The 14338-nt window shown below is 43.5% G+C and overlaps 1 protein-coding gene across 28 annotated transcripts in view; it reads right to left on the bottom strand.

Moving 5' to 3' along the window:
• Positions 1-14338, bottom strand: part of DOCK9 (dedicator of cytokinesis 9) — a 379834-nt gene that overhangs the window by 133396 nt on the left and 232100 nt on the right. For all 28 annotated transcript variants that reach the window (XR_003434662.1, XR_003434663.1, XR_003434660.1 and 25 more), the window contains one exon: positions 840-929. Coding sequence is in view for 24 of the 28 variants with exons in the window: in XM_027115927.1 (XP_026971728.1) it covers positions 840-929 (90 nt within the window). In the remaining 4 variants the exon portion in view is untranslated. The remainder of the gene's footprint in view (positions 1-839; positions 930-14338) is intronic.

Below are 14338 nucleotides of genomic sequence, written 5' to 3'. Positions count from 1 at the left end.
TCAAGTTTTCAAAAATCTCAGTGAAACTAAATGTTGTTATTGTAATGGGCCTTCGCTTAGAACAGCATAGCTTCCTTGTAGTGGGCAAATTTATTGATGGGCATATTTAGCTCCTAAATATCAACTAGAAAAATGGGGATAAAAATACATTATTTTTTAAATGAAGGAGCACTTCAAGAAACAAAATTAAAACATCTAACTCGTTCATCCTATCTAAAGGCACCTGTAGGAAGAAACAAACACCTCAAGACAGAACAAGCAAGCAATCTCAAAGCAATAATTTTTCTTTCCTCCTTAACGAAAGAGTCGTTTTCTGTATGCTCAAACAAAAGTAATAATAATCATATATTGATCAGGGATAGTTAGGCTCTGCTCATTGTTACCTGGTACTTCATGAATATTGAACTAATCTTGATAATAAATTACAAGTATAAACACATAAATGAAGTCAACGAATACATAAATGCATGTGCTGAGTCTCCATTAAAAACAATATAACACCATTGTAAAGCAATTATACTCCAATAAAGATGTAAAAAAAAAAGAAAACCCAGCCAAAAAACCACACAAAAAAACAATATCAAAGTCTGCTAGGTGTCCAGTGAGTTCATTCACAAGTTACTCCTATTCTAAGGCTATGAGATAAGTTTTGTAGAATTCATGTTTTGTCATCAAATTGACCCCTGTTGACATTTCTGTCCAAGTTTCAGACTCTGAAAACTTCTTATTATTTTTCTATTCTAACTTCCATCATAAACATGTAATTACCTCTTTGACACTTTCTTGAAAATATCACTGAAATTTTTAAAAGGGGAGGAGGCATAGAAGAAATACATTACCTCTGTAACAAATAAGCTCTGAGCTTCCTGCTGTGCGTTGGCAGGGATGGTGGAGCATACGTACCGCCCCTGTCGTCTCAGGATGGCCGTCTGTGAAGGAAGCACCAGGACACGACTCGGTTAAGTGAAGACGTTAAGGCGCCAGCCTCCCAGGGCAGTGGGGCCCTTCCCCTTCCTCTGCAGTCGCACCCCGTGGACCCCAGACTCCAGCTGGCTCCTTAAACTTCAAAAGGTGGGGGCAGTGGCTCCCAAGTCCTTCTGGATCACGGGCTCAAGGACCCCTCCAGGCAGGAAAGAGGCCCCTTTCAGAGACCCTAACACTCCCCCACCCCATGTGCTTGATCTAGTCCCACGAAGTTGCCTTTTACTTGCCTGGATTGCGGCAGTTTTAAAACTGTGGTAAAAGAGACATAACATTCACCATTTGAACCATTTTTAAGTGTACAGTTCAGGGGCATTAAGTACATTCACATTGTTATACATCCATCTCTTAACTGCCTTTTACAACTGTTCTTATTCACTGCCACATCCCCAGTGGGACCCGTAGCAGGTCCTTAATATTTGTTGACTGAATCTGTGACTGTGAACACTACCTTCCCTCCTGTAACTGAGAACTGCTCCTGTTTCATGAGGCTTAAATGCTTATTCTAAATAATAAAATCTCTCAGGACTTTAGGCAGCAACACATCTACCCTAATTAACACTGTAGTGTAGGGACTGTAATGTCAATTCGAGTTAACTAGGCCTTGGGCTTCAGGAAGGAATGTTCTAGATTTTTTCTCCCATGGACTGTAATCCTTGGATACTATTAACAGATCATAGTTATAAAAACAGCACACAAGAAACCAGCTTGTTGACAGAATCTATCCCATTGGTTCCTGAGGCTAATTACTAAGCTGGGATCTCCCAGCATCTGTCCCATCTGTTTTTCTTCTTCCTAAGATTGGAGGAAACTTTGGGTCAGATCTGTGGTCCCTCCTCTGCCAGCACAGGGGAAGAACTCCAGGGCATACATTTTTTAATAATCTTATTTCCTGCCCGTATTGTCTCCCTGTTGTGTCTGCTTCACCTGTCTTTACTCTTTGCTTGCACTGTGACCATCTTTGAAAGCAATCTTAAAACCTACTTTTACAATAAGGCTTCCATATTCTACAGGAAGAGAAGGAAGGAACTCTGTTCTCTACCAAAGTCCTTCACAGGTGAATTATTATTAATTCATTCAGCCTCCTCCACGAGGGCTTTCAACACCCTGGCTCTTGGCTTCTTTGTGAAAGTCACAAATGGTGACCCTTCTTACACACCTTGTTCCATGAAATGCCATAGAGATGAATGACAGTAGGCACTGGAGGCATAATCTATTCAAAAAACTTCAAAGTAAAACATCGATTGTCAAAACTGTTAAGAATCAGGTATACCAGTAAAGGGGAATTAAGAAATTATGTGCACTTCAAAGAAGGACACATTCTATACCCCCACTTACTGCGTCCTTATCTTGATATATTTGGGTCTATCACGATTTTTTGAAACTAATTATCATACTTTAAAAATGTTCATGAAATGGCTCAGGTCAAGAAATAGGACTATTAGGGTCATTTCCAGCTCATTCCCCATCAGAACATTAGGAAGAAATAAAATTTATTACAGAATTTTCCTAGTGGAATTACCAACTCAAGAAACTTTAATTATGTGACACTTTTCCAAACACCCCTTTAAGGTAAGAAAAATAGGAAATGAAACCTTTTTATTATTGTGGATCAAAGTGCATTACGTTTTCAATTTAAAAAGAAAGCAACTTTACTCATTAAAGATAGACGACTTTTAACAGATAAGAGAGCACTGGGCATAATTAAACCAATCATCCATGTGTTTATTACCACCCACCAATACCAGAAGGGTGTAAGAAAGAAGAACACAGAAGCACAGGCTGGTACGAGAGGAAAGAGTCTAAGAGGGGAGTCTAAATCCGACAGGGAGGAGAAGTGGACATCAAGAAGATGAAGACGTGCACTGAGGCAAAGATGCTTACGCTACACTGTACAGGATGAGTACAAGTTGTGTTTAGTACAAAAAGGAAGAGAAATGTGAAGATAAGCCTACCCTTAGAAAGTTAAAATAACAAAATCAAGTCATAATAGATGAGATTAGTTTTTTGCATACACATAAAAAGCAAACCCATTAAGTCCTAGAATTAAAAAAATATACGCCAAAGAAAAAACTGCCTAAAACTCTAATTAGCTTGAATTAAACATCTCTAAAACCGCACCAACCTACAGCCTAGTCAATGGTTTTAACTAGGGAAAGAATGAGCCAACAGAAAGAACAGGGCTTGTATGACCAAAGCAATTTTGTCAATGTCTTTGTCATCATTTAATAGGAAAGGCTCGGATCCATCAGGCTGTGACCCACTGGGGGGACTCCTGGACTTGGCTCCAATGAGGAGTCACAGTTTGATGTCACCAGTTGCCAAGGTCTTTCCTCTTGTTCCCTCTGCTTTGAGTTTAGCCTCACTAACCCACTTGTTTATCATAATTCCCATTTCGACTCTCCTAATCAGAGAACACACAGCCAATGAATGTATTCTGATCTGCTTATTAATTCTAGTTCTCAATGCACATTATTAAATGGTATTCTGGTTTGTTTAACTTCTCCATATATTTTATGTATTAAAAGTCACATTCAGGTAATAGTCTACTGTATGTCAAATCGATTCACATTAAATTTCTGTAGTTTTATTTATCTGGCTTATAACAGAGTCCAAATCAGTACCTGCAGATTTATACTCAATGAACACTAAAACTCTTCTCAAATATGAGCTTAATTTTCTTTTTCATGGTTGTGGTATTCTTTCCTACTTTACTATTAACTAAAATCATATTCCTGCTAAAAGAGGGGTCTGTGTCCACCTTATATAAATCATCATCAAGGTGGACATTCAAAGAACATCAGTCCCATCCCTTTGTTTGCAAATAAATTATTTCCATTCTACTAAAAAAGCTGTACATCTGCAAGGGGTAGGGGGAAAAAAACAGTGCACACTATGAAGTGTGATAAGATCTGAAAATTAAATCTAAACATAGCTAGCATCTCAAACATCCTTTGGGATATAAATCTCACAATACAAAATACAATTTAAAGCCCAGCTTCCCTGGTGGCGCAGTGGTTGAGAGTCCGCCTGCCGATGCAGGGGGCACGGGTTTGTGCCCCGGTCCGGGAAGATCCCACATGCCGCGGAGTGGCTGGGCCCGTGAGCCATGGCCACTGAGCCTGCATGTCTGGAGCCTGTGCTCCGCAACAGGAGAGGCCACAACAGTGAGAGGCCCGCGTACCACAAAAAAACAAAAATAAAAATAAAAGCCTTCTTCTAGCAACTATAACAGATTCAATTATTTTCAGTCAATATTGTTTCTTAGGTTAAACACTGGCAGTGCTTGACGCACAGAAATCCTTAATTACCTTGGCCAAGTATGGGCGTGACTCTTATGAGGCCTTCCACAAAATTTTAGGACTAATTGAAAAGGTAACTTAGGACTGCAAAAGGAGGAGAAAAAGGTGAAATCCTCTTCTAAAGGACTTATATAATGATGCATGGACACCTGAGAGCCTAGGCCAATCTTTATGGGACTTTTTTTTTTAAATGGAATGAACTGATGAAATGCAGAGGTGCCCCCAGATTCGAATATAAAGGGTACAATTTACGACTATCTCCAAGTCTAGTTAGGAGGACAAATTTCAAATAGAGCCTTTTTTATTTTAAAAACTTTTTTTTTCCTCTTGGTTGAAATGATTCCCTCCAAAAACTGGGGTCACTTTAATGGCTATGAGCCGTAATCAGGAATGCGGGATGCTCAGCCCAGGGAAGCAGGGTCCCTGAAGGGAACATACAGAGGTACCACGTCTCCTCACCTGGGCACAACCCCGGGGCCTTCCGGGCATGTCCTGCCCCTCTTCTTCACCACTCACTGCTCTTCCCTGATGGCCTGCTGTGGCCCTGTTTCTTTAGCTTTAACTTGGAATCCCTCTTACTAATGAACTTCCTGCCCCCAACCTGGCCAGGGCTCTGTCTTTCCTCCGTAGGGTGCTGGCTAACACGCTACCTTGACCCCACTGAGGCTGGGATACCAAGAAGCTCATGTTTCAAACCACAAGCAATGTGAAGCACATAATTTAATTAAACTTCCTATGGAAGAATTTGAGAAGTGATCTTGGAAAGAGGTTGGACTTGAGAGCCAGGAAACCTGAGTTCTCATCTGAGCTCTGCCTCTAATTAGCTGTGTAATCTTGGAGGAAAGTTTTAACTTTCCAAATCCAGAATTTTCTAGGAGCTCTAGGTTTTCTTTGTGGTTTAAAAACTCCATACTTCCATGGAATTCTAAGTCTCTCTCTCACAAGTGGTTTATTATGAGTGCTACGAATTGCTTTGTGAGAAACTAAAAACTTAAAAGACATCCAGAAAAAAGATGAATACGCTGTATCTTTTTTGATTTATAGTCATATTACCCCACTTACTTTTTTAATGAAAGGAATTGTTTTAATGTGTTTTTATGAAAGGAACTGGATTAAAAGGAGGGAAGATTCACTCTGTAGACTTAAATACAGGCGTTAGTATTAACGAAGATGTTCTTTTGTGTCATCATTTCTTTATTTTTCTAATCCTCTCAACTCATAAGGCACCACATTTTTTTTATTAATCACTTTACAATGGGCATTAAACTATAACAAAACAACCCTCTTAATTCCTGGTGGGAAGTATGCATATCTACTGGGTGTCTAATATATCATATTTTATAGGACTTACGATTCAGACATTGAAACAAAAGGCCCACCCTTCCCCTGGGACACAGGAACAATGAGCTGGAGACAAAATCCCAGAGAAGTGGGTGGGCTGTAACCTGAGCCAGCTGTGCGTATCTACAAGGACTCTCCCCATCTCTCCTGTCCTAAGGAGCGCAGGGCAGGGAGTGTCCGCCCTCAGACAGAAAACAAACAGTGCAAGCTCAGAGGTGGCTGCTCCTCGGGTGTCCTAAGCAGAACAACTCCGAAGGAAGGAGAGGCCAAAGTGCACCACCTGAGACACAGAAGAGGTGAAGAGGGTTCTCCTCAGTAATCGGTCAGTAGGTATGGCTGCAGAACAGAGAGAGAGAAGGGATTCCTATGCTCCTGCCATCTTACCTCTAAGATGGGCCTTGAGGCCTGGGGAGTGAGGGTAGGAGGGGCCAAGGCGCAGTGAAGGGAGGCAAGTGGATGTGGCAGAAATCAAAGCCCAGGTGGTCTGGGTAAGACTGAGCTCTTAGGCGGGCATGGCCCATCTCCCTAGCTAAAGAGTAAGCCCTGGGTTGAATTTTTATTGTGCTCAACTGCGCCAAGTGGATTTTCAACTGCTCCCTGCTAGAGAGACGGCTCTCAACACCTCCTCCCTCTGTCTCTAGGTCCCTCTGAATCTGCTGGAAATACCCCCTTGGATGCATGTCCGTACATTAAACGTTTTGTATCCTGCACAATATTAAACCTCACTTTAGACAAGGCTGGGAACTTAGCTGCAACTTACTGAGCACAGCAGTAATGGAACCTTTCCAAATATCTGGCAGATGCATTTGTTTCAGAGCAGATGACTAGCTTTTGAGAGGATTCAGTTCCAAGCTAGGCTGGAAACTGAAATCCACACAGGGCGTTCCCCGCATCTCACTGCAGAGATCAGACCCACAGTGTTCCATGAAGGTCAGACAAGTCCATTTCCAGGGAAGCGGTTTCCTGAGGATTCTCAATGTTTAATGCACTAATAATCAAGAAAACAAATAGGGCATGGGACAAGACAAGGGTCCAGAGAAAGATGTCCACTTAGGTTTCTGGAGGGACTTAATAAAAAACAACTCCCGAGAAACTAAAACATTACAAGGACAGAGCCTAATATGGGCAGAGAAACGGACATCTCTCTGCCTCTCTCTGACAGCTCCTCTTCACTAGTCCTTGCCCGGTGCCCAGGTTTCCATCTTTAACTGTCTCTCTCTCTTCCCTCAACAGCATCACCCTGTGCCGTCCAGGACTTTCCTTGCTGTACATCCCCATGACAACGCACCGATTTAGGGGGCTCTTGTGTGAACCTCAGTGTGACACCCTCCCTGACGGGGATGTCTGCCTTCCCTCAACCAGCCCTCTGCACAGCTGCCAGTCATCTTTCTGAAACACTTATCAATAGCGTCATGCCTCAGCTTGAATCCTTTCAAGGACCCCCACCACCACGGCCATGAGAATAAAGTCCAGACTCCTCAGCATGACCTGACCTTTGGTGACCCACGGTACTGACTTCTCTGGACTCCTCTCCTGCCCGTCTCTGACCCTCCAACACGCGGGCTACTTCTGACTCCCTAACGTAGCAGCCCCTGCGCCTGGCTGCGGGGCTGCTCACTCCCACCTCCTGCAGCACATGGTACACACGCAGTTCTGTGGAAATTACTCAGAAACCTTGCTGCATCGCCCACCAGACTCAAGAACCTCAAACTGTGCTAGTCATCTTTGCTTCTCCAACACCCTTACATAACGTCTGGCCTAACCTGAATGTCTGAATGAATGGGCAGTCGGGACTTTTAAATGGAATCACTTGGGGCTCCGAATGAGACAGTGTCTTAGCAACTGGTGAGACATCAGGTAGCTCTGTCACTGCATAGTGTCCTGTTTCCTAAAGTGTCATATATGTACATTTATAAATGTCAGTAGACCTTTGATAGTCATAAAAATTTCACTCTGCTACCTTGAAAACCCCCAAATTATGTATTACATAACAGCTTGGTCAAATGCAGTAAATTATAACTAAATAAGTTAAATTTTAAAAACCCTTAATGACCAGACTCATCAATTGGGGGGCGGGGGGTGTTTGGTATTACAGAGAAGCTGGTTTCTTTTTTTTTTTTAATAAATTTATTTATTTTTGGCTGCGTTGGGTCTTCGTTGCTGCGCGCGGGCTTTCTCTAGCTGCAGCAAGCGGGGGTTACTCTTCGTCACAGTGCGCGGGCTTCTCGTTGCGGTGGTTTCTCTTGTTGTGGAGCACGGGCTCTAGGCACACAGCCTTCAGTAGTTGTGGCACGTGGGCTCAGTAGTTGTGGCTCGTGGGCTCTAGAGCACAGGCTCAGTAGTTGTGGCACACGGGCTTAGCTGCTCCGCGGCATGTGGGATCTTCCCGGACCAGGGCTCAAACTCATGTCCCCGGAACTGGCAGGCGGATTCTTAACCGCTGCGCCAGCAGGGAAATCCCTCTAATCACTTAAGTATCACTGCAGAAGTGAGGACGGGGCTGGCTATCCAGAAAACCAGGAGAGGCCTTGCAGCCACCTGAGTGGACACGTGGCAGGTCCAGCTTCCCCGTGAGTAAGGGGCTCAGCCTGCTCCACATCATATGACTTTGCAACTAAAAACTGCCAACCTCAAAAATAAAACGATGTTACCTAGGGGAGAGGAAGGAGACTCCACTAAGCATCCTGGGCACTCAGCTCCCTCCCTGCTGCCTGGCGGGCATCAGCCAGTGTGTACAAAGAGCTTCCTTGAATGGTGGTATCTCTTTGGATTCTCACACATCTAATGAGAACCCCAATTTTAGGGCAAACGTTATCCCTGAATTACAGGTTAAGAAAGGTGAATTTACATGGGAGCATCATTTAAAAAAAAAAAAAAAAGGAAAGGTGAATTTTAGGAAGGTTTATGGCTTACTGAAATACCCAGATTAGTGACAGACAGACCTGGGGCTAAAATCTAGACCCAGATGACTACATCTCAGGTCTTGCCACTACCCTATTGTCTAGAACAACTACCATTCTATTCGGTAACAGAGCCTTGAGGAAGGGGTAGGCAAGTGTAGCTTCTTTCATTTTCTAGATGTCTGTGTATGGTTCCCTATGTCTTCTCTAGAATGCAATTTTAGTTGTTAAAAACACCATACCTTTGTGCGAATACCTAGCGTAGTGAATGTGCTTCACGTTAAAACATGTCCATTATTTATATACTTCCAATATCCCAATGAAGTTTCCTTTCAGGACTTGCCTTAGGGAGGCACACGCCTTCATTCACATGTAAGGACTCGCTCGTGCATCAAGGATAATTTCACACAAGCCCCTCTGCGCATTTACCAGCACTGCCAGGACGGTCTGCTCAGAGCAGCCCTTCAAAGCCTGGGACGCCAGGCAAAGTCCTATCTTACACACAGTGGAGCAGAGGTTATGCTTTGCGGATAAAATGCTTAGCAGATGGGGAAGTCGTGATTGGAGGACTTCTGACATCAGGGGACTTCACGGAACTCCCTTAATTTGTCCTCACTGGATCTCAGGCACACACTCAAGGGTGCTGCTGATGCAAGGTCCATCAAACCCACACAGGACACTCGGCAGGGCCCAGGTTCTGCCAGGCAACCCTGGTAGGAAAAGGCAGAGGTATGGACACAGCAGGACCCATTCAGGTTGTAGGAACCACGAGTGTGTGCCTAGTAATATGTTAAATGGCATCTGATGATTCTGAGGCCAAAACCCAGCTTTTCTTTTTCTTGAAGGACTTCTGAGTTTTGTTTTTGCATGCAAATATGTCTGCCTCTCTTCTACTCCCTTGACCCACCACCTTGAGCTGTGCCCTTACAACCACAAAGGCAGCTGGTGCCGAGATCTCAAATCCATCCATTTACTCAAAACATATTAAATGCTTACCACGAATTAAGCACTGTTGTAGGAACATCACAAATGCAAAGGTGAATTTTCAAAAAGCTATGGTTTATAATAAAAAAACAACAACTATGGTTTGCCACTCTCACAGAGGTTTTATTTTCTATTTGGGGAGAAAATAATAAAGTCTTATAGTTACAAATAACCATAATAAAGAATGATTTTCAGTGAATGCTAGAGATACGGTATAAATAAATCTCCACTGCTTGCACTGTCTTAAGATTTCATCTTGGCTCAAATCTTCCTCTGTCAATGCCTGTGAGTAGTGTTTAATAACCTAAGACATATACATGAATCACATAGATAAAAGTGTCCTTCTACCCATCACTGGTTACACATGAGGTCTGTGCTTACCCAATTCCACTCACTGTAGAACCTTCACTGGTCTCTCTGACCTATTTAAAATGTGAGCAAACGTTATTTTTAAAAAGCAAAGAAAATTTGAAAAAGAAAGAAAGAGAGTGAGTGAGACAGAAGGGAGGGAGGAAGGAAAGAAAATGTGACCTGATATGGGGAAAACATGCACACAGTAATGGACTACTAGACTCATCCAGTATCTTTTATTCTACCTGAGAAGAGAATAAAATCTTAGATTCACTTATGAAGGTAATATTTTGTGTGTGTGTGTTTTATTTCATCTAGTTATTTATGTAGGTAATCTTAACTCCCTACTCGATCATAAGTTTTCCTAAGCACTGCATGGTGTTTCTAACAAAAATCATGTCATACATTGCCGGTATGGTGGGGGACGGGGGGGAAAGAGCTACTTCCCTCACCCGGCTGTCTTGAGGAAAAATGAAGAAAATGTCTAAAGTGCTAGTAAACATAGAAATCAACCTGACAAGTTTTTCCTCTAATGGTGTTCACAAAAGGCACCACAGCTCCCTGAGGTACCCAGCTGCTGGCGCACCATCACACCGCATTCTGTATGAACGCCCCAGCTCCCTAGGAGAACAAAGAACGCGCATCAATCATGTCCCCTAGAGTTGCATCCCATGGAGCATGGCATGGGCCACCCTCCACTGAAGAACGGGCCTCCTCTGCTTGCACAGAGCACAGGGACCCAGAGGTACACCCGTGGGCAGTGAGGAAGACCAGAGTACCCACCTGGGTGCCACATCAGCTGAACCTCGCTGGTTACGGCCAGACTGTCCTCCTACCCTACAAGGCTGCTACCTTCATTTAGAAAGGATGGCACAAATCAAAGTTAATTATGGTTCTTCAATATATTTCTGTACTTTCTGATTGAGAATCTGATCTAGAAGCTGATTTTCAAAAACAATTTTCCCCTTCACCAAAGGAACACTGAATTGGCATACTTCCAAGGCTGATATTCCTTTAAAGTGGGTGAGCTGAACACAAAGGTTTTAACAAATTAAGGAACAAATGTAACAGTCAAGGTAATAATAATGACCAAGGTCCCTAAATCACTTCTTTTCCTGCTGCATTTCTAACAAGAAAGGTTACAATATATACCTTCCAAGGGCCTAAGGATCCATGTCAAGCTTACATTAAATGTTCAAAATAGTCATTTGAGGAGCTATACCCATAACTTACTTCTTATTTCAGTTTGATTTTATATATCATTTAAATTCATTAGACCTGGTAGTTGGGCTGAACATTTTCACGTCTATTAATCTTCTGAATTTCTATCCAACTATTATTCAGTGCTCACACATGTCAGTTCACCTTTCCTGTGGGCCCTCCACAGTCACCCACACTCCACGCTGCCTACCCAGCATTCCACCTGTGGGATGACAAACACAGCAACGCCCCTTCTCCCAGTGCCACCTTCCATCCCTCCAGCTCCCCTGCACCAGGCACTTCAGCTTGTTCATCCTCAGGGTCCTCCCGTGTCTTCTCCTCCCCATCCAACAACCACCTCTGAACACTCCCCAGCAGCCGAGAGTCCTGAGGACTCAGCTTCCGCATTCTTGGGTCCGGCAGCTACACGCCCACCCCTATGCCATGAACACTTCCCAGCAGCTGAGAGTCCTGAGGACTCAGCTTCCGCGTTTTTGGGTCCCGCAGCTACATGCCCACCCCTTTGCCATCTTAACCCCCATCCTTTGTTTTCTTTTCTCTGTTCTTAAGCTGTTAACATTCCCAACAAGGCTGATTTCATCAAAATCTTAGGTGGAAGGAGCCCGCTCTTGGTTGGTGATTCATACATTCTCACTCTCTCTTTCTCTCACTCACTCCTTCCATTCAATGAGCACTTCCTGAATTCCTACTCTGTGCCATGTGTCCTGTGTGCTCGGGAAACATCAGTGAATACGACTGAGATCCCCACCCTCACGGGGTTCACATGAATAAACAATAAACATGTGAGTATCTTAGAAGCAGGTAAGTAATATGCTGAGGAAGAAAGAAAACAGAGCAAGGTAAAGAGGACCTGGAATGCCAAGAGGGTGAAGGGCATGGCAGCAGGCAAGGGCCTCATGGAGAAGTAAGAACCGAAGAAAGGCCTGCAGTGAGTGAGTGAGAGCTGGATAAAGAACTCTCTGGGAAGAGGAACAGCCTGAGAAGAGGCCCTGGGGCAGGAGGCTGCCTGGAGTGACAGAGGAGCCCCACAGAGGCCAGTATGGCTGCAGCAGAGAGTGGGGAGGCGACTGGTCAGAGAGGTGCGGTGGACAAGAGCACGGCCACAGTAAGACTTCCCTGGGTGAGGTCATCGGACCTACCCTGAAACTTAGTTTTTAAAAGATCACTCTGGCTACTCTGTTAGCATAGACAGGAGGAAGGGCAAGGATAGGATCTGGAAGACCTGATAGGATTAATCAAGGTAAGAAGGGATGAGGGCAGTGGCCACGGTTACAGCAGTAGGGGTACTGACTGATGACTCTTACTGTTACGCCTTCCCCATCCCAAGCCCCGTAGCCTGCTTTCCAAACCCTCCTGACTCACCCCAGGCTGCTCTTCACCTGGGCCAACCTGACATTAGCTCCCTCAGCCCAATCCGCCTCTAAATTTCTCAAATACCCAATCCTCTCCTTCCCATTCAGAGACAGAACTCTCTCTCCTTCCTGAACTCTTCCTGCAGAGACCCTTCATTCCATCCCCACAGGGCCCCCTAAAGAGCCTTGCTTCAAAACGCACCCCGAGAGCTTGCATCTTCAATCTCTTCCTCATTCCTGGACTTCCCTTCCTAGCTCATTCTCTCAGTCCTGATAAAACCTCCTGTTATTGCTCTGACTTACGATGATCCCTTCTCTCTGCTACCATTTAACGCTAACCTCTGTGCCCCACGCACTCACTTCTTCAGCCCTTGCAAGAAACAACCATCACAGGCAATGATGCCCTAGCTATCAACTCCGAGGACCATTCTCCCACGCCAGTGCCAGGAGCGCATGACGGTCTACTCTTTTTGCCTGCCTTCTTCAAAACGCCTCTCACTCCCTTCCAGGGCCCCACAGTTTCCTGGTTCTTTTCCCACTTTCTGTATCTGATTCCCACCCCCGCTTCCTCCTAGGTGAAGGTGTTCCCCAAGATTCAGTCCCCTGGAGGGCACTCTCATGCTCTCGGTACCTGTGGCTGCTGTCTCACATTTCTGCGGGTGAGCCCAGACTGATAACCCTGGCTTCTCTCTTAGGCTGGACTTCTGCATTTCCAACCACTTTAAGGGCTCAGCACCTGGATGCCCCACTATCTCAATGTTCCAAGAATAAATTCCCATGGGATTCAATTTGTCATGACAGTGGTCACATTCTCCTTCTTATTATTAATATTAATTCAATATCTTCTCTCCTAAGTTTTGAGCAATTTGAAAGCAGGAACCCTGTCTGAGCTCTTTGCACAAAGAGTATAACTCTAAACTATATGCTAAATAAATACACTCTTCAACTCAGCTCATCAGTGCTATCCAAAAAATAAGCTTTTCTTTTTAAGACATACTTGATGATAAAAAAAAAAAAAAAAGACCTGTCACTGTTTTCTGTAAAAGGCAGAATTCTTGACCTGGAATTAAAATCCTCATCTCCTGAAGGTCTGGACAACGTCAATTTGGAAACATTATTTATCCAGAGTTTTCAGGTAGGTTCAATCCTAGACATGAACTAATAACCCAAAACCCACAATGTTCACAGAAACTGACATTGTTGGCCACTGAATGCAGACCGATACAAATTTTGAGGAACTTTATCAAAAGAACACTTTCCAATAAAAAGCCCAAAACAAAGTATTGAGATTATTTTTTGGCAGCATATAATAAAAAGCAAGGACAAAACACTGTGGAAAAAAAAAAATTCTTTCTTTTCAAAAGGACAGATGGGAAATGAGATGAGGGACTTCCAGCCCCTTTGTAAGTAGTGGGGCCTGGTTTCCTTTTCAGGTCAGTGGTTTGTAGATCATTATCAGTCTCATGTAAGCAGAAGAGGAAAAGAAACAGAAGAAAAATAAAAATCAGGATGTTATTTAAAGGGAAATGGATTGACCACATTTTTCGATACAATGCTGAGAACACTCTAGGATTCTCCTGTATCTAAACTTTTCCAAAAGTGAAAATTTCTAGAGTTGCCAATTATTAATAATTTTCCCATCTTTTAAATTCTCTTGCTAAAGAGATTTGACATTGATGATACACCATGAAATGTCAATAGCAAGAACACCTGAGAGACACTCCTTGCCCTGACTTCTCACACAACTTCCAGGAAGACAACAATTTCACGTCTGTACAGCACAGAAAACCCGTAACATCCTGCTCTTTTTTCTTCATTGTAGTATAATGTCCATAACATAAAATGTACATGTCAACCATTGTTAAGAGTACAATTCAGTAGCGTTAAGAATATCCTCATTACTGTA

Source organism: Aethalodelphis obliquidens, unplaced genomic scaffold, assembly GCF_003676395.1.
Source record: "Aethalodelphis obliquidens isolate GAN/ISIS:26980383/991018 unplaced genomic scaffold, ASM367639v1 scaffold15, whole genome shotgun sequence".
Classification (NCBI taxonomy): Eukaryota; Metazoa; Chordata; class Mammalia; order Artiodactyla; family Delphinidae; genus Aethalodelphis; species Aethalodelphis obliquidens.
The sequence above is the reverse complement of the archived record's forward strand: the minus strand, read 5'-3'. Positions and strand labels throughout refer to the sequence as shown.